This window comes from Gobius niger (assembly GCF_951799975.1).
Source record: "Gobius niger genome assembly, chromosome: 10".
Lineage (NCBI taxonomy): Eukaryota > Metazoa > Chordata > Actinopteri > Gobiiformes > Gobiidae > Gobius > Gobius niger.
Genome location: NC_136861.1, coordinates 30309147 through 30329623, shown reverse-complemented (window position 1 = coordinate 30329623; position 20477 = coordinate 30309147). Strand labels below are relative to the sequence as shown.

At 42.2% G+C, this 20477-nt stretch overlaps 1 protein-coding gene and 1 long non-coding RNA gene across 3 annotated transcripts; one reads left to right on the top strand and one right to left on the bottom strand.

Annotated features, from left to right (window-relative positions):
• Positions 1 to 138: 138 nt before the first annotated feature.
• recql5 (RecQ helicase-like 5) lies at positions 139 to 19466 on the top strand. 2 transcript variants are annotated; one of them, XM_079564315.1, is made up of 19 exons: positions 139 to 274; positions 458 to 579; positions 670 to 1191; positions 1417 to 1513; positions 1581 to 1692; positions 1761 to 1923; positions 2612 to 2694; positions 9659 to 9877; positions 10104 to 10200; positions 12091 to 12127; positions 13467 to 13525; positions 15334 to 15404; positions 15523 to 15616; positions 15682 to 15861; positions 16597 to 17177; positions 17933 to 17975; positions 18827 to 19039; positions 19199 to 19225; positions 19346 to 19466. In XM_079564315.1, the coding sequence occupies exons 1-19, from the start codon at positions 178 to 180 to the stop codon at positions 19427 to 19429; spliced, it is 2901 nt and encodes a 966-aa protein (XP_079420441.1). In that variant the 5' UTR covers positions 139 to 177; the 3' UTR covers positions 19430 to 19466. The 2 variants fall into 2 exon arrangements, with proteins under 2 accessions (XP_079420441.1, XP_079420440.1); XM_079564314.1 differs by having other exon boundaries at positions 19153 to 19225.
• On the bottom strand, positions 3925 to 7970 carry LOC306968812. Its single transcript, XR_013793284.1, has 3 exons — positions 7612 to 7970; positions 5648 to 5766; positions 3925 to 4518 (listed from the first exon to the last, which is right to left on the bottom strand). It is a non-coding gene; the product is annotated as an uncharacterized lncRNA (long non-coding RNA).
• Positions 19467 to 20477: the final 1011 nt, after the last annotated feature.

Genomic DNA, 20477 nt, shown 5'->3' with positions numbered 1-20477 from the left:
CGCTGACTTTTGATTTATTGAATATACATATCTTATTTTATTTGTTTTATTGAATGTCACATACTTAATTTTCATAAATAATTTATTTTTGAAACGCTGGGATAGCGGCTCGCAGTAGTGACGTATGGATGATGTCATCGGTGTGCGACTACTTTCGGAGTTTTGATTTCTTTCAACATGACAGCCACTTTAAAACAGGCTCTAAAGGCTCATTTTGGCTTCGACGGGTTTAGATCCAAACTGCAAGAAGATGTTGTTAAGGCAGTGGTCAGAGGTGAGTCATTGGGCACCACATGTTTCTTTGTTGTACTGTTTATTGCCAGTTAGCTGTCGTTAGCTGCTCTCCATGTCAAAAGTGTTTACCTTCTTGCCAAGTGTCTTGTACTTGAATGTGTCCAGCTGGAGCTGAACTCCATCGAGTGCATATGTTGTAAGTAACAGGGTCGTGTCTGTTTAGGGGACAAGGATGTGTTTGTGTGCATGCCCACTGGAGCTGGGAAGTCTCTGTGTTACCAGCTGCCTGCTGTGCTGGCAGAAGGCATCACCCTGGTCATATCTCCACTCATAGCTCTGATACAGGTCAGCAGTTTACCTATATTCCACATTAGTTTGTGGCATATGCCATTGGACATGTGCATGATAAACATATGCTGTCTTATTGTCTTCCAGGATCAGGTGGACCACCTGAAAAGCTTCAATATCCCTGCATGTTCTATAAACTCCAAGCTGCCCATTGCAGAGCGTCGCCTGATCCTTGCAGACCTGGAGAGCAGCCAACCAAAGCTCAAGCTGCTCTATATAACTCCAGAGATGGTAGCCTCTCCCTCCTTCCAGCCGTGCCTGTCAGGCCTGTGCTCCCGCGGCCTGCTGTCCTACCTGGCTGTGGACGAGGCTCACTGTGTGTCTCAGTGGGGACATGACTTCAGACCAGACTACCTCAAACTGGGGGAGCTGCGGCCTAAGCTGCCTGGGGTGCCCTGCCTGGCTCTGACTGCTACAGCCCCCAAGAATGTCCAAGAGGACATTGTGAAGTCCCTGCGGCTGCAGCCGCCACTGTACTTTATGACTCCTGTGTTCCGCAGTAACTTGCACTATGACGTGATCTTCAGGGAGCTCCTGCCTAATGCTTACGTGCACCTCCATGCCTTCATCAAACAGGCCCTCACACTGGCCAATGGGGCTAAGGAACAGGTTTTCTTTTTTTCCCAATAGAACAGAGTAGTAGTAGTGTGCTTATTTTTTAATTTTTATTTCATTAACAGATTAAAGCTAACTATTTTGGTTCTGAAAACAGTAACGGGGATATCAGACACTGTGCACATGACGTTTTTACATTAACTTTTCAGTTTGACAGTTCTTTGATGGCTTTAAATGATTTATTACATAAGATAATTAACATAGTTTTAATATGAACAGGGCTGCGGCATTGTTTACTGCCGAACCAGAGAGGGCTGTGAAACTGTTGCACATCAGTTAACGAAGCTTGGAGTCTTGTCTAAACCTTACCACGCAGGTGAATCATTTTACACTGCAGCAATGACAACTGTTTTATGTACTTAATAAATGTGGATATGTTACAGGTTTAAAAGCGAGCGATCGCTCAGAGGTCCAGAATGAGTGGATGCAGGGTAAAGTACTGGTGATTGTGGCCACGATCAGCTTCGGCATGGGAGTAGACAAGGCCAACGTCAGGTACAGCTACCAGCACAGGACACTGGGCATTACTTCATTTAACAAACTGTTTTCAATCTTTTCAACAGATTTGTAGCTCATTGGAACCTCGCAAAGTCCTTGGCCAGTTACTACCAAGAGTCGGGTCGAGCCGGAAGAGACGGGCTCCCCTCGTCCTGTCGCACGTACTACTCTGCCAAAGACAAACAGCAGCTGTGCTTTCTTATTCAGCAAGAAATAAACCGCAAACAGGTCGGCAAATACACAACAAGCAGTAAATAAATCGGTCTTTTATTTTCTGTTAACAAGGAAGCACTTGTTACTTCCTTGTTAATAAGTTACAAGTATTAAAGTTAGTCTTAAATACCTTGTTAATAACGAATATACACCAAGGTATGTTCGGGCAAGTTAAGCCGAACATACCTTGGTGTTCATAGAAGGATTTGTTGATCTAATTCTTGGATGATTTATGATTTATGATTTTGTAAAAGTAGATGTTTGTGACAAATTATTAAGCTTTTATTTTGCCAATTGTGAACCATTTAAAGTTAGCAATGTTGTTTGTCCCTACTCTGTGTGAAACATGCTTAAAAACTCATTCCTGTAACAGCGACAAACCGCATCAACCTTTTAACCACAGCCACATTTCCTCCAGTTCAGTTTTACCCAAGTCCAGAAGCTTCTTGAAAGAAAGAGTTAACATGGCGGCAAAAAGTAGATGTAAACAAGAATGAAAACGCAGCAAAAAAGCAACAAGAATAAAATAAAAAAAACATGACAAAACAAATAATACAAAAACACAACAAAAAAACACTACACTTATAGGCTGTAAGCTACAATCAAGCGGCTTTAACATTTGGGTAAAGCCGGACTAAAGAAAATGTGTCCGGGTAAATTGGGTGTCATGAGGTAATCTCACTCTTTCACTGTTTGTCTTCAGAAAAAACGGGGAAGCATCAAGGAGGCAGACAAAGCCGCCATGAAAGCCTTTGAAGCCATGGTGAAATACTGTGAGCAAGAGGGGTAAGAATCGCACACACTGTGTTACATATATTTTTTTTTATTCCACTTTACAAACGCTTTACACACACTTTATAAAATATTAAGGCCCCATAATAACACGTAGTTTTGAAATTCATACATTCTACTTTCTGTCCAGCAGAGGGCGCCATTCATACATTTTCCCTTTCCTTGAGACATAAAGGAACGCTTGTATTTCACATTCATTCTCACGTCTCTTTGCCAAGTACAATTCCTGACGTATGACTAAGCTGTTAGCCTAAAACCTTATAGAAAATCCTGTTCTCCAGCTAATATATTACTATAAAACTTAGCCCATTTCCTTTTATTCCTTACTTGTGCTTCATTTTTCAATCTTAATACTTTATTACACTCGTAGGGAAATTTGTCCTCGATAAATTCTTCACTACCTGTCAGAGGCCATTCACAAATGAAGAAAAATTGCAGACAAAACAAAGAAAAATGGTTTGACACTTATAGATGGTGTATTTGACTTGTCTTGACAGCTCCCTTTGTTCTATTATTCTTTAAACATTGCAAATAGGTGCATTTCGAATGTTTTACCCTGCGCCCCTCTGCCACAGCTAACTTTTTCAGACAGAGAACCTGCATTATGCAACTTTTATGTGGGAATTTATTTTTTATATTTGTGCGTATTTGCCCTTGTGGTGACCACCGTGATGGAAAGTAAAGGCGCCATGTTGACCACTCATAGAGCCGCTGGGTCACTACAAGGTCAAATACGCAAAAATGTCTTAACAGCAGCATAGAGAAGAGGAGTCACAGGAGTTATATATTAGCATATTTCATTTGTAGCGACTTTGACATTTAGCTCACTTGACGGTTGGATATTTTTAATCATTACTGTGAACTCAAGACCACAGACAAGGCGTGGGCAGGGGAAGTTGGTAATAATGCACCTTTTTAAACTGCCAATGACACATTAGACAAACATTTTCACCAGGACACAATTATAAATGGTTAAAACATTTTCCCAGTTTTGACATTTTTTGTGTTTATTCTTGCCATTCCTTATTGGACACAGGTCCACTGGAAGTAACCACGTTACACCAGTGAGAAATGAGTGTGTCAGAATTCTTTGGGACTTTCTCTCTACGTCACCAGAGAAAATATATATGAAGAACTTTTCCCCCAAATCTTCCTCATTAAATTGACGTAAAATCATGATCTAAAAGTGGGTTTAAAACCCTGATCCATAAATATCATCTATAAACTTAATCGATGAGTCTGTCGCACACCAAAACACCAAAAAAAATACTGCTTATTGCTGGTATTGAGATGACAGTTAGTATTCAAATTATATTGTCCTTGAATGTGTCTTATAATATTTCTTGCCAGGGCCGATAAAAGTAACCCAAGGACCCACATTTGACCCGTGGGCCGTTGTTTGGACACTCCAGATCTAACCTTTCTGTCTTTGAATGTTGATGGAGCGCTAGCGCGGCCCTCGTAGTTTAGGAAACCTCTTGAGGGGTTGCCGGGGGAATGCCGACCGACAGGTGGTTCTGGCAGCAGAGTCAGTAGATTCCTGCCCGTCTTTGTCAGCTGCAGCTTGTTCCAAAAAAGGCTGGGACACACCCAAACAGGTCAACGCTCACTGACAAACACGTGTCGGCTTTCAGCGAGAAACAAGGCGACAGGCTGCAAAACACGCGCTGTGTTTTTGGCTTCTCCCGATCTCTCATAGGTTATCAGGTGTCCAAGAAGTGTCTCAAAGTTGGTTTCAGATGTTGGAGCCTTTCGTCCGGGCGTTGCGGCAGCAGCAGCACGTCGCGCATGAGAGCACCATCATGCTCAACACCAACACTGCACAGAAAGAAACGCAATATCACATTTACAGACTGACATTGTTCCTCATCTGGACACTCAATATATAGAATGAAATACAAACATTTATTTGATGGTATTCTGTTTTTTTGGGGGATTGAAAAATACCCAGGTAGTGACAGAATAAACGTGTGTTTGCTGTGCGGCTCATCTCTCCTCTGACCTGACCGTACTGGGAGCGGGGACGTCTCCAGCTCGTCTCCATGGAGATGTTGACCAAAGACAGCCAAATGTTAGAGCTTTTCCACCAAGGTGCTGGTTCAGGGCTGGTTCAGAGCTGGTTCTGGTGCCGGGTTGGTTCCATACTGACTTGGTTTCCCACCAAAATGAGAGCTGTGCCTATTGTCATAGCAACGCTTTGGGAAGTCAACATCAAAAATGGACAGTAACATGTTGCTACAGTCACTTCTGGTTATAAAATACAGAAGAATAAGTTTGTTTCAGTCACAGCAGCCGTTAACATTTTGATTTCTTCTTTCTAACTCTTGTTTTAGCTAAAGAGCATAAAGTAAAACAACAGTTTCCTCCACAGAGACTGTTTCGGCTTCTCCAGGAAGTTCTAAGCACAAACTAACTAATATTGATTGTTTGTTGGAGGAGACAGCCACGCCCCCAGCTGCTGACATCACTGGTGCTCGTTTCTTCACCCAGCTTTTAACTGGTTCCCAACCGGCACCAGATTTTGGAACCAAGAGCCAGCGTTTTTTCAATGGAAAACGAAAGAACCGGTTCTGAAACTGGAACTGGCCCAGAACCAGCTCCGGCACCAGCTTGGTGGAAAAGGGCTTTGTGAGATTTAGATAGATTAGGGCCTCATCTACATCCATTTTTTTGATTACCCACTGCGAAAAACAGCATTTTCTGTGCCGAGCAGATCATTGTCCAAAATGTTGCGTAGTGTGCCTTTAAAATCGTCCCGACGCATCAACAGTATGACAGACAACTGAAATGTGAAGTGCTAAAGTTACACAAGAATGACATGCATTTCAAAGTAACCCGTGACCCCCCAAAAAATAATCATGTGAACAAGTGCTGACCCCGCTGTAAAAAGTAACTGCCACTTGTAATAGTTTTATAGAATGAAATTAGCAGCATAATGAAAACTTACACATAAAGATGAGCAGGATGAAGAATGCCCCGAGTTCTATGGGGTTGGCGCTGGGCAGGTGCTGTAACTTGAACCATATCTTGTTTAGGAGGTTGAGCGACTCTTCACTGGCATCCATTCTGCTCAAACACATTCTATCAGAGTAATCCCTTCAATATTTGTACTCTCGAGCTGTTACTACAGTCAGCAGGACACGGCGCCCACATCCGCGTCAGAAACATTGTGGTGTATTTACAGATAAGGGCAAGAAAGTCACGGTTGAAAATTTCGCTTTGCTCGAGCAATTCTGTGCATCCTTTTTCCTGTTTACCTCCCGAGTTCGCAGCGCGCTTTCCCAACATGTGGCCTGCTTTATTTTAGGGGGCAAGAGTGGGAGGGTCCCGCGTGCGAGAGCGAATGGCTAATTCAAAGCATGTGGATTTTCAAGTGCAGTTCAGTCAAGGAGAATAAATGCTGCACCGGGCTCTTGAAAAACAGAGCGCTGTTTGTGCCGTTAAGAGCGAGAATTTCTGCATAAATCACTGACTCATGACTTATGAAAACACGGCTGGGTGTGACGGCGAGCGTCTGTTTACTCCTGTGCAGTGACTTGTGCCAAAGCCAAATTTTCAAGTTATTTTTTGTAAGTTAATACTCATATTTCTTACTAATATATTTTTTTCTTTTCCTTTTACATAATAAGATGCATATAATAATAGTAGGTCTACATGTTTTGAGAAAATACATCAAAATGAATTAAAGCCACGCTGCGGAACCTTCCTTATACGTTACTATGCCACAAAAGCGAGTTAACTGTCTGATATATAAACAAAAGTGACTGGGCTGTTCTGGCTGTGAAACATTTGGAAGAGAACCTAATCTGTAGAGTTTGGCTATATAAATTAACAGGAGAAGCGGACAGTTCGCAAGTAGGCTAGTCCGGGTTAGCTTAGTTAGCCTGATCAATATATTTATCCTATAGCCGTTAGCATTATTCATCAATCATCATAAATTATGAACAATCGGCACGTATTTCAGCTGTTGTCCGCCTGACGACCACATTAAGGTAAAATCAGAGCCCACTTAGAAATCATTAATGAATGTACAGAACTTTGGAGATTTTACATCTAAAAGTGTCCTCTGAGCTAAATGCTAACTAAATTCAGTTCAGTTTTTGCTTTTTGTGGGGCCAGACACACATTCAATGGCCACTATACTTCATCTTATAATATATTAATGATAAAGAAACCACAGAAAGTATATAAATGCCATGAAAAGGACAAAACATACCTCCCCATACGTTAGTATTGCGCCTGACTTCCCTATTAATTTGTATGGGGATATAACTTTACATTTAAAACTGGTCCAGGATTTGAGGCAAACAAAATGTGTGCATTTGTAGGAACAGGCTCAGATAGCTTAAAGGGGCTAGATGCAAGTTTGCCATTTTATACTCACTACTGCCATCTCGGGTCATACGTGTAATACCTTCTATATTAAGCTTGGACCCGAATGAACACCTTTTTGAGTGACAGTGCAGGGTTTTAGAGGCAGTTGTGTTGAACAGGTCTGAGCTCATTCTACACATTAGGACATGGCTGGAACATGTAGGGGGAGGAAAATACATTATTTTAACCGTTTTTAAACTCTGTATAGTCCCTTTAAAGGAATTTCTGTGATTTCTTCGTGTTTGGTTACCTGTCTACATCTCCATGGAGACGAGCTGGTGCTGACCCGCTCCCAGCTAAAAACAAGTCAGGTTTGAGAAAAGATGAGCCCGTTTAAGACCCTTTACCGCCAACAAACACAATCCTTAAGACTTTTATATTTGTATTTGACTTTATTTATTGGGTGAAATATTACGCAGTGTGGCTTTAAAAACCCCTTAACAGCTACACCTGACAAACACAGCGTTTTTTCCTCCCCAACACATACTTCAAATTCTTCCCATACACTCTCCCCTGCTGAAAGTAAAATGCCCATACCTGTGAGGAATCTCCGCTTTTTTCTCCCACGCTTTGAAAACTCCGGGGACGAAAGGTGCGCGAGCCAGTTACTGATGCAGGTAAACACAAACGCACCGAGCTTTTGTTGCGGGCAGGAGTCGGTACGTCACGGCGGAGGAGGAGTCCTTCCCCTGGATTACCCGTCAAATAAATTACACGGGATTATTCTCCAGGTAGATGACAGACGGCGCACGTACAAGCTGAATGGCAAACCAAAACAGTAAATGAGGCCTCTTTTTTTTTTGTGATAGTATTTTTTAAAAAGTCGTTCACTTGAGGAGTATGTAGGTTCTAGAAAAGAGAGTATCAAAGTTTATAGCTCCACTGTGTTGCCTTCAGAGCAGTTTGTAGCCAGTGCAGCTGTGGGCGGGACCGTCGAGCGTCTTTGTGCTCGTCTCACTTTCCCCTCCTCTTTGGGCCGTGAACGCCCCCCCCCCCTCTGCTCGTGTTTACACTCAGAGTTTGCTATTTAGTGGTTGGTCTGAAAATTTCCTGAGAGTGATTTACGCTTCTAATGCATACTGTGTGTGCGTTTAAGTGATCAGAAGTGGGTCACACGAAAAAATGGAAAACCGCTGCAATGGTTTATGGAATTAAATAATGAAAGCCATACAGTATATTGGTTTTGCAGGGCTGTTTGCTCTACACTCATACAATTGCTGCGAGAAGTAAAAATGTTTTCCTGTCGCCTGCCTGTGGACCTCAGCCCAACTCGTTTCATAACATACTGTATGTCCTGGCATGGTAGAGGATTACGCAATAACTGTAAAGTCAATACTGTGCTAAAAACGGCCTATGCAGCGCGGCGGTGCCACCCAGCCCTAGTCCCATCCCTGGTGCCTTTAAACTTTAAGAAAATCTCAATTCAGAGTTCGAAGATGCATTGAAGGGATTACGATTCGTGCTAGATGAAAAATAATGACCATAGCGTGATTATTTTTAATGAAAGAAAACGGCAAATACTTATAAAGTTTCGGGTAGATATAATACTGTGACAAAATACTGTGTGTTTTGTGGTCCTAAGTTGCTGCTTAGCTTCATTATTTATAAAACTCTATGGAAAAAACGAATGGGACAGGAACCATTTAGCTCCATAGTTGTCAGGAATTTAAAGAGGGGGTATTATGCTTTCTTCAATCACATAGCACCAGTCTATATCACACTACAATGATGACGTAACCTTCCGTTGGTCTGTAAATGCAGTAAATTAGAATAACTGCCTTGTATAAAATCGCTCTCTCAAAATGGCTGTAGTGAATGCCTTGAAATAGGCCTCTGTCTCTTTAAGAACCTCTGACCCTTTCCGACACGCCCCCTCCACACGCTGTCTGTGGCATCAGTGGGGAGGGGGTTCTGCTGAGGAGCAGTGGTTGGTTACTCGGCTGGTGACGAAAGCTCGGGGGCGTCTCCAGGAGGTGGGGGCGTTCCTAGGAGGACTCAGGCAAACCTGTCCCTAAAATGGCTGCCATCAGAGTTTTTACAGATGACTCAAAAACACGTGAATGTGCCAAGGCAACACTTCAGGCATGTTTTTAATGAGGGAATGACATAATAACATGATGTAAAGCTTGAAAAAGTCGATTTTGCATAATACCCCCCCTTTAAACCATTATTAGATGGCAGCCGGCAGTGGTAGTAGTAGTAGTTTTAATTTTTTCCATGAGATTTGCAACATACCACCATTAAGGCTGCAATTTTGATTTACCTTTGATTAAGAAATAAATCCTAGTAACTTACCTATTCTCTCCCTGAAGATGTGAGACCGGTGTAACAGGCCAGAGTATACCCCCATCTGGACTACACCCGGGGTTAAAGGGGCCTAGGCCATTTCATACCCCGGGTATAAAATGGCCTAGGCCAAAATATACCCCGGGGTATATTATGGCCTAGGCCATTTTATACCCCCCCAGGCCAGATTATACCCCCAATTATAACAGGCTGAAAATGCTTCTATTTAGTCGTGTATACAACAAGTGAAATCATATTACAGACTTTTTTGAAGCATCCCTGTCCTTGTGTTGAGCAGGTGTCGTCACGCCACCATCTCCAGCTACTTCGGCGACCAGACTCCGAAGTGTTCCGGGGCGTGCGACTTCTGCGCCAACCCCAAAGTGGTGCGCGCTCAGATCGCCCGAGCCGCCGTCCTCAGCTCCAACAGCCACGCTCAGAGCAGGGAGGCCGCCGGGCCGTTCGGCCTCCTCCACGGCCAGTACGAAGGAGGCAGGAAGGGCTACGGCTTTGAGAGGCAAGAGATGGCTCATTATGCTTTTCGTGATCTGAACACAAACACACCGGCACTGTTCGAAATGGGCTCTGTGGATGGAATGTTGCACGCTAACTTCCTGTGCGCTCAGAACATGCAATAGTTGTGCCCCCCGCCTCATGTCAACAATAGAATCGGTTTCACATGTTCCACTTTTATTGCTTTTGCAGCTTTACCAGCGCTTTGACACTTCTCTTGTGTTCTGTAGGCATGATGAAAGCGATGGGGGAAGCGGTGAGGATGAGTCCGTGCACAGGAAAAAGGAGTTTTCGAATCTCTACAAGAAGCAGATGAACATTCGGAAGGTACGGCCAGGTTTCTGGAAGCGCTTTCACGTGGCGCCTGTATGTGCCTGTGTGCGGAGGGGGAAAGGTAGGGGCTGCTGGGCCTCTGTAAATGACTGCCACATGTGCAACTGGCACAGCCTAACAAGCTTGAGTACATTTTGAAAACAACACAAGTCTACAGCTAAAATGACTTGAGTTCAGATCGCGTGTTTTCACTGAATTATTGTCTTTGAGAAATTGCACTTTGTTTTGTGTTGTTGTATTGAAATATATGTATTTCCCCCAGAAAACCTGCATTCAATACTTACAGAATAGTTAAGACACTAGTACATTGTCAAAACAGTAACATGAACTCAAAAAGCTTCCATCATACATTCAGTGTCGAGAAAAACATTAAAGGGGGGGTAATTATGCAAAATTGACTTTTTCAAGCTTTACATCATGTTATTAAGTCATTCCCTCATTAAAAACACGCCTGAAGTGTTGCCTTGGCACATTCACGTATTTTTGAGTAATCTGTAAAAACTCTGATGGCGGCCATTTTAGGGATAGCTATGCCTGAGTCCTCCTAGGAACGCCCCCACCTCCTGGAGACGCCTCCGAGCTTTCGTCACCAGCCGAGTAACCAACCACTGCTCCTCAGCAGAACCCCCTCCCCACTGATGCCACAGACAGCGTGTGGAGGGGGCGTGTCGGAAAGGCTCAGAGGTTCTTAAAGGAATAGGCCACCGTTTTGACATACTGAGATATGTTCTTACCTTAGCTTTGACGAGTTCTTTAGGACCTGTCTGATCTTCCCCCGTGCCTTCAGTCACGTAAACACAGTGCAGACGCCGTTAGCATTTAGCCTCTCCCTCTCTCCACTATAGCTCCAAAACAGGTCAAGATAGAAGCTACCAAGCTCTTCCACGTTTTCCCTATTTAAATATGGTTACGTGAAGTGTTCCACTACAAAGTTTAATTACACAAAATTAAACAATGTGGATTTTCTAAGCGGATAAAAGGGGGGACTATATTGTAAGGCGTAATAATACCAGGAGTAGTTCGAAATCCGCGCAGTAATCTTCACTTTACTGTGCGGATGCCAAATCCACATTGTTTAATTTTGTGTAATTATACTTTGTAGTGGAAAACTTCATGTAACCATATTTAAATAGGGAAAACGTGGAAGAGCTTGGTAGCTTCTATCTTGACCTGTTTTGGAGCTATAGAGGAGAGAGGGAGAGGCTAAATGCTAACGCCGTCTGCGCTGTGTTTACGTGACTGAAGGCACGGGTGAAGATCAGACAGGTCCTAAAGAACTCGTCAAAGCTAAGGTAAGAACATATCTCAGTATGTAAAAACGGTGGCCTATTCCTTTAAAGAGACAGAGGCCTATTTCAAGACATTCACTACAGCCATTTTGAGAGAGCAATTTTATACAAGGCAGTTATTATAATTTACTGCATTTACAGACCAACAGAAGGTTTCATCATCATTGTAGTGTGATATAGACTGGTGCTATGTGATTGAAAAAAGCATAATACCCCCTCTTTAAGGCTTCATTTGTCTGGAAGTCACTTTGAAAACTTGGCTAAACTCTTGATAAACCAGGACTGAATTAAGTCTGAACTTGGATGAACTCCAGACAAGGCTCAGACTGAGTGCCTGTCTTTTCTTCAAAGTGACAAACGCAACACAGACATAAAAACATCAATACTCTGCTGTCTCAATAATAACAGCCTTCCACTGGATCTCCAATGGGGCCTGTCACTCAGTAGAAGCATGTGTGCCATTTGTCGTCTTAATGCAAGCGTGCATGTCGACAGCAGTAAGGCCATGCTTGTAGTTAGAGGAGGGGCAGATGGCGGTTTTCTTGGGGTATTTAAGGACATGTGCGCTTGGAACTAAAATCCCTCTTGTTTCCAGGGAGGAGGGAGTCAGGCGGAGGACTTTGTTCCACCAGGTAAAGAGAAAACTATAATGAGAGTCTGAAGAGCGCAAGTGACATTTTTATTGGCAATTTTATGTCATACACACTGCATAGTACATACAATACTTATATTTTATGGTTTCTTTCTTTAAAGCAGGGTTGTCGAACTCGTTTTGGGTCGTGGGCCGAAAATCAGCCCCCACGACGGGTTGCATATATTGTCAAGGACTGTGCCCTAATAAATAACGGCTTACACTTATTGCGCTTCATCAGCCTGTTACGTAAAGTCATTATTCATCCACTCCACACTCAATCTTATGTCAGTGCCTTCTGATGGACATGTGTGGGATTCTTTCCTTTTTTAAATTTATGCTGCCCCCTAGTGGCTGGAGTGTGCATTGTGGTTATTTCTTTCAAGATTCATAACTCCACAACTTTTTTGACATACTCAGAAATTCATGCTCTACAAGGGGCCACATTGTGGGACTAGATGCAAGTTGTTATTTTTATACTCACTACTGCCACCTCAGGTCTTACACAGAACTGTAGTTTCTATATTAAGCCTGTGCATGATGGACCCGAATTGACAACTTTTTGAGTGACAGTGCAGGATTTTAGAGGCAGGTCTGGGCTCATTCTACACATTAGGACATTCCTGGAACATGTAGGGGGGAGAAAAATACATCATTTTAACATGTTTAAACTCTGTCTAGTTAAATAATGTACAGTTTGTATGGAAAATGGACACGTATTCAAAAAGTTATCACTGTGAGGCAATTTGAGCACAGAAATGACCAAAGCACCCCCAGTTAAAGGCCCTGTAGATAAGATCAACTTTCCTGATCTCACAATGGAGAAATTCATAGTGCACAAAAAAAAGTAGATACTGGAGGTAGTGCATCATACTTTCTTTCTCTGCACTTTTTGGATGTTTTCTGGCAGACCGTAGTCATATTTAGCATACACAAATAAAGTTAAGTTAAATATGGGTCCATATGTACTTTATGACACAGTAAATCCAGTAGAATTGAAACACTGGCTCTAGCTAGTGTTAGCGTGTAGCATGAAGCTAACGTTAGAATTGTGGTTAGCATTCCCTGTTATATGTACACCTTAGGTTGAACCACTTTAAGACAGGGCCTTTCAAATATTTGGACTGAAAGAACAGAGAGGAACACCACCTCATGACATCAGCAGGTGGAAGACGAGCGTTTTGAAAAGCATTTCAACATGATAGAGCAACATAACAGTAGCACAATATGGGACCATTTAAGAAAAAGTACTTGTTTGCCCAAAATGTCTCTTGCGCTCTTTCTTCTCAGCACTTTATTTTGTTTTCTTTGTTACATATCCCTGTTTTGTTCCCTGTTAGACGATGACTGTCCGCTGAAGGAGGCGAGCAGCCAGAGGATTCCCCGGCTCACGGTGAAGGTACAAGAGTCAATGCACACATTCCTCATGAACACGCCAGTAATTAACACGCCATGAGAGGTGCAGTGACTCATGTCGGGCCTATGCCAAACGGCCCAGGCCAGACTGCTCACACTTGGCAATAAAACTCGTGTAAAGGAAAAGTGTCCCCCACGGAAACACAAGACGAATGACAAATATCCCGGTTCCACGTTTTGGTATTGTTGCTGTTTTTATCTCAGGACAAGATGTTTTGTGAGATAATGTGGGAAGGCTAAACGTTTTTTTTAGGTGACGTCATCATTGTCATATTTTAAAATGTTATAATGAAGGCGAGAATAGAGATATAATGAAACTGTTAGATTACGAATATACATGTAAGCAAATTATAGTCTCCAGTTCGACTTGACTCAAATAAAGCTTCTTGAGTGTAGAGCAGTGCAATGCCTCATTTGAAAGAAAAGAGTGTAGCTTTTTTGTTGCGTTGTTGGCGCTGTTTTGTCACAATTTTGAAGCGTTTTCGACGTGTTTTCGTCACGTTTGTCACTATTTTTTGGCGTTCCTTTGTCACATTTTTTCCGTGTTTTTCAAGAAGCTTTTAAATTTGGGTAAAACCAAACTGGAGAAAATGTGCTGGGTTAAGTCATAATTTCATGCAAGGTATATAAAACTATGGAGGAAAGGTTTTGTAGGTAAAATAATTTAAAGAGATTATGGTATAAATTGGATTATTTCCTTGTTTCCCGGTGAAAGCTGCCCCATTTCGCCCAAAAAGATCAGAGCAAAAGATCTTTCATAGTGAGTCTATTTGTTTAATTATTATTCAGACTTTTAACTATTAAAGGGGGGGTATTATGCAAAATCGACTTTTTCAAGCTTTACATCATGTTATTATGTCATTCCCTCATTAAAAACATGCCTGAAGTGTCGCCTTGGCACATTCACGTATTTTGGAGTAATCTGTAAAAACTCTGATGGCGGCCATTTTAGGGATAGGTTTGCCTGAGTCCTCCTAGGAACGCCCCCACCTCCTGGAGACGCCTCCGAGCTTTCGTCACCAGCCGAGTAACCAACCACTGCTCCTCAGCAGAACCCCCTCCCCACTGATGCCACAGACAGCGTGTGGAGGGGGCGTGTCGGAAAGGCTCAGAGGTTCTTAAAGAGACAGAGGCCTATTTCAAGACATTCACTACAGCCATTTTGAGAGAGCAATTTTATACAAGGCAGTTATTCTAATTTACTGCATTTACAGACCAACAGAAGGTTTGGTCATCATTGTAGTGTGATATAGACTGGTGCCATGTGATTGAAAAAAGCATAATACCCCCTCTTTAACTCTTCTTCCTGGGAACCGATAAAAAAGAAAACTTCATATAATGCCTTACACTTGTTTTGTGCTCTACAAGCCTGTATTAACAACTTTCTCAAAGAGCCACACTGTTGTCATTATTCATTCACGCCATACCCAGTGGTGGTAAGCCACTGTTGTAGCCACAGCTGCCCGGGTAGACTGACGGAAGCGAGGCAACCGGTCTGTGCCATCGGCCCCTCCGTCCACCACCAACCACTCCCTCATACACATTCACCCCAGGCTTCCTGGTGTTACCAAACGGGCTCCCATCCAAGCACCGACCAGGCCCTTCCATGCTTCATATACATATACAGTGCATTTACAGTAAAATTGACGTCACCTTCCATCATAATACATCAATGCCAGTTGCTAGAAAACCATATAATGATAATAACATAAGTTCGATAGTTTAGCAGTTGTTATTTTTTGGGGTTATGAATATTATAAATTACATCAGTGTTTTCTTTCTGCGTCACAGGCCAGAGAGCACTGTCTACATCTCCTTCAGGAGGTGCTGTATGGCCACCAGGACGCAGCCACTAGTTTTCCGTGGGTATATATTTTATGTATAACACTACAGTTGTTCATTAGTAACTTTTTTTTCTTCACTTTTGTTTATTTTCCACATTTTTAATCCAGTATTGTAACATTGTCTTTTCTCTCATAGCTCTGATTCTCTGTCCCTGGCTGTGGATTTGGAGCACGAGGTCTTCAAAAGCAGCAAGACTTCCAATATTTACAAAGCTGCAGTTCTTAAGAAGGTGACTGCTGCCCCGCTCTGTGCACACTGTAATATCAGAGATCTGACTGTTCGTGTTCTGCGAAGGTGTCTGAGATGAAGAAAACGGCTTCCTCTTCAAAGGGAGGCGAGAGTGAAAACGAGAAAAGCAGCGAGAACGAGACCAAAGACTCAGACGTTTGTGAGGAAACGTCCCGTGTCAAAGAGGAGGCTCCTTCCTCTTCATCATCAAACGTGGGATTTACATCGGCGTCGGAAGTTTATTCAGTAAGAAGTTTTAGTTGAATTCAATGATACTATAAGTGATGGTATACGCCCTCTCAACCTCTTTTATACATTTATACAGACACATAAGCTTAATTTGTTGTTCTTATACCACTTTTCCAATGTGGTGTGGAATATTTTTACAATTTACATAACCTCTTAACCCCCGCCTTAACCGAGCAAAGTTTCTCCAGTTCGACTTTACCCGAATCTAAAAGCTTCTTGAAAAAAAGTGACAAAATAGGGACGTAAATGAGGATGAGAACGCACCAAAAAAGTGACCATAGCGGAACAAAACAATTACAATAAAGCTATGAAAAACCAACAAAAAAGCGACAAAAAAATATTTTAAAACATGTCAAAAAAACACCAAAAGTACGAGGAAAAAGTGATGACAACACGGCGACAAGGAAAAATCTTGAATCCGTTTTGTAGACTTTAGCTTTCAGGCGTGACACTGGTGTATAGGCTTGTAAAGCCCTGAAGCTTTTAGATTTGGGTAAAACTGAACAGGAGAAAATATACTATCGGGGGGTTAATCCAACTTCCACAGACTCTGGATTTCGAAGTCGCAAATTTAAACAATTACCGACAACATGCGGCTGCCCTATCCCAACCACAACTTCAGGGGTCCTAGTACGGAGCCCTGAGGAACCCCAGGGCCTTTGACCGCCCTAACATTCACCCCCTACATGATGTATTATTACACTATTAAATAATATTTTCTCTTTCCTCCAGATGAAACGTAAGAGAGTAGGTGCCGGTCTGAGGGGCTCCTCCAATCCCTTTCAGACGGCGATGGAACTGCTTAAAAACTCGCCGGGTCAATCGGAGTCCAACCCTTTCGCGGACATTTCCCAAAGCTCTACAGGCCCCGCAAACCTGGACTGCTCTGTGACATCGTCAATACGGGCCAGAGCCAACACCGTGGCTTCCTCCGAGAGCAGCCCGACCAAGAAGGGCAAGGCTCTGAGCAAGAAGCAGCAGAAGTTAGCAGACGCAGCCAAAAACTCCCGGACAATTTCCCACTATTTTGCAAAGAAAGAAACAAAGTGCAAAGATCAGACGCAAAGTTTCTTGTCGAACAGTGTCGATGATCACCCGAGTCCACAACAATCCCCTGTTCTTTTTGAAGACGTGGAGAAGAGCCCTTTGGAGGAGGAAAGTCTAAATGGGGTCAATGAAGACGTAGTACCTCTCGATGAAGGTGTAATTCTTCGAGATGAAGATGTAATACCTCTAGATGAAGATGTAATAATGCTAGACGATGATGAAGAGGAGGAAGAATCTACCGTGCAACAACCGATGTCCGTCACAGAGTAAGAGTTTTTCAATGCTCAACTTTTTGTTAATCATTTTCTTGCATAGATAAAAGGTAAAGATAATTGACTATACTTTAAACCAAACAAACAATATTGCATTTGAATTACAATGAATGAATGATCATATGTTTGGAAGTTTTTATTATGAATTGTGATTGCCTTATTAGGAGCAGTACCATATTTATTACTTCTTCATGTGCTTTATTGAACATAATAGGTCGGCTCTGTGCACAGGATGGTTTGGGCTCACTATTGTTGGCCAGTGTAGGGTAATGACAACTTCATGTCCACGTTATGTATGTGATAAAAATCAAACTGAGTGCTTTTCAAAAGAACTAGCTCAGATTGTGGCGTTGTTTGTTCATTTGTTAGCGTCACATTAACGTTAGCCTTTAGCTTCAGGGCTAAAACACTAAGGGATTCATCAAGACGGGTGCTGAATAACGAACGTACGTTGAAAAATAAAATATGCTGTACTGGACATGATGGGCATGATTAAAATATCCTGTATAACCGAATTAGGGCCCCAAATCTGATACATGAATGAGAGAATGCTGCAAGAGTAAAACAAATGCAGAAGTTTCTCTGCTGCTAATCCACTTCGGCACGTACTGCTTGTTTTGCACGAGAGCAAATACTTGGTAACTTCTTTCTCTTTATATAAATATAATCTCCAGGTTAGTGAATGACTCCCTACGAGTTCTAAACACAGACTAACTTTAACATTACCTTTTTAATCTGTGCCACTTCAGACAACACGAAATGGAGGAAGCCGTGATTGCAGCACAAACACAGGTATGTATCAATTTCTATATTTTTCCACACACAGTGGCCACGATGGTATGAACAAATTAAGGTAACAATTAAGACACTAATACCTGGTCTCTTAATATGTCAAGTTTTGATTTCTAGTGGGTAGTGAGACCGCACTAAAGAAATGGTCTTTTATGGAATCATTTGTTCTGTTTAACGACTCTAAATGATAAATAATTTTGTACAAGTATCAAAAAAGTATTTGTCAGGTAGTGAATAGTATTCGCCCCCACAAAGAACCTTTCCTGTTTATTTAAGTTGCATGCAAAGTCCAGACTATCCACCAGAAGGTGCTGCAGCGCTCCTACTTCCCCCAACCCTGTGGCCAAGTTGCACTTGCGCCTCACAACATAAAGGTCATGGGCTGGATTGGAATGATCCTATATCTTCATATTACCGGAAACTGCTTTTAGTAGTTTTATGTAGAGAAAGGAGAAGTGGTGAGCCCTCGCTAGACTCCCATTGAAGTAAGGAAAACAGGTGCTCATTGAGATCTATGAGCCAGGATATACTTGAATAAAGAAGGGTCGAGGCACTCTGTATTCCTTTTGTGGTTTTATTTCTAATGTCAACGCGTTCCGACTCTACAGGGTCTTCATTAGGGCACACACTTTTAGGAGGAGTTGATTCTTGAAGTCACACTCTGCTCTGATTGGTTAATGCACCTGTCAATCATGTTTGGAACCTCGTCTTATCTTTGTGAGTTTTCACAGACTAAATCGAGAGCAAACAAAACAAACTTCCTGTGGAGATGAACAGACAATAAAGTTCAGCATCCTTTACCACCCAGCCTTAACTACACTCCATCTCATTATGTCCAGGTAACACAAGAGGAGCCGAAGACGACAAAGAGAGAAATGTCGCCTCCAGCAAAGCGCAGTCGACCAGCAGAGGGCAGTAGGCACGTCACTTTTAACCCTAAGGTGGAGGAAAGAGCCCTGCAGCCTGAGAGTGCACCTCCCAAAGCCGTTACCCTCAAGGAGGCAGCTGATATAGTGGTCCGCTGTTTGGACCCCTTTTACTCTCAGGGAAGATTCGCTACAAAGGTAAAAGCTAAAAACTGTAGTAGTTTTTTTTTCAGTTTGACCCCTTGTAGGTATCAGTTGTCAATATTGATGAACTGCTACTGTTCTTCCTTTTGAAATGTTTTATGTTTTAGGATCTGTTCAAGTCATTCGCCCGCTTTTTATCTCACTTACTCGCAGAAGGCACGAGTAAAGGAAGAGGGCAAAGTAAGTAAACGTGATCATATTAATATACAAATTGTATTATTAAATTATATGTCTTAAGTTATACACCCAATAGAATGCCATAACGTTGCATAAACGCAATCTTAACCTCTTGTTTTACAGTCAAAGCCGAAGCCAAAGCTGCTATTAAGAAGTTTTTCAGCAAAGTCAAGCGCTGTGAGAGTGAAGCAGACTGGGAGCACCTGAGAAGGCCGCAGTAGTGTTTAACTACGGAAAACAAGGAGTAACATGAAATAAAGAACACGCCTTTTCCCGTGCCTACAAGCTGCTAATGTGAACAACAACATGACCCGCATGCTGTTTGTTTCAAGAATTGTCGCTGCTAAAAAAAAAAAAAAAAGAAGTGGAGCCAAGGGAACATTGTGCATCGAATTACAGCCGTAGCAGACCAGTGATTCAAGGTTAAAGCCATACTGCAGAACATTCAAAATCAAGCCTTCGTTCATTGATTAATTGATTGGTTTAAAAAATACCTTAGAAAACGTCTGTCTTTGCCTCGAGTGGGGCAAGGCTCAGACCTAACTTCTGTAACGTTTGCCTAGCTGGTCTCCATGGTGATGCGTCTTGGCTTTGGTTACAGATGGACCAACATGAAGCATTAATATCAGGCCCTCTTCTGCCGTATCGGCCGTTTTGCGATAGTTGAGTTGGTTTTGTCACGTAGCAACACGCAACCTGGAATGTTCCGCAGCGTGGCTTTAATTTATATTTTCAAGCTTATTTTTTAAATGGATTATAAGGGATACTTGACATCTCAACAGTTTTGTTTTGTTTTTGTTTTAAAGTTTTCATGTAATGTGAGGCCTGCTCAGTTTTAAAAATGTGAACATTAATTAGAGATTAGATGACTACGTTTGGAGGCCATATTTATTTCTGCTATTGGACTGTGTTTTTGCACCATAGAGTCACCATAGAGGAGTGCCCTGGTAGTTTACGAGAAACACAATAGTGCCTCTGCTGGATGAGACTGCAGTTATCAGTAGTACCCGTCGATTACTGATTTTCTATGGACATGGATAGTTTGCTATACTGTACGCTGGTTATTGAAACCAGGCATAATGGTTTACAATAAATGATTTAGGAAAGGACTCAATAAATAATCCTAATTCTAGTTAAGTCTGCCCGGTGTCTTTCTATATTCTTTATACGCCTTTTTCTGTAAATGTCTTTGTATCAGAAAAAAAAAAAAAAAGTCAAGGTATCAGAAGACCACTGGTGTGACTACAATATTTGC

Bases quoted from the DNA above. Each gene is read 5' to 3' on its own strand.
- recql5 (XM_079564314.1), top strand. From the start codon at position 178: ATGACAGCCACTTTAAAACAGGCTCTAAAGGCTCATTTTGGCTTCGAC. The intron at 9,878-10,103 runs GCAAGAGATGGC...TGTGTTCTGTAG, and splicing joins AAGGGCTACGGCTTTGAGAG to GCATGATGAAAGCGATGGGG. The intron at 15,405-15,522 runs GTGGGTATATAT...TTTCTCTCATAG, and splicing joins GACGCAGCCACTAGTTTTCC to CTCTGATTCTCTGTCCCTGG.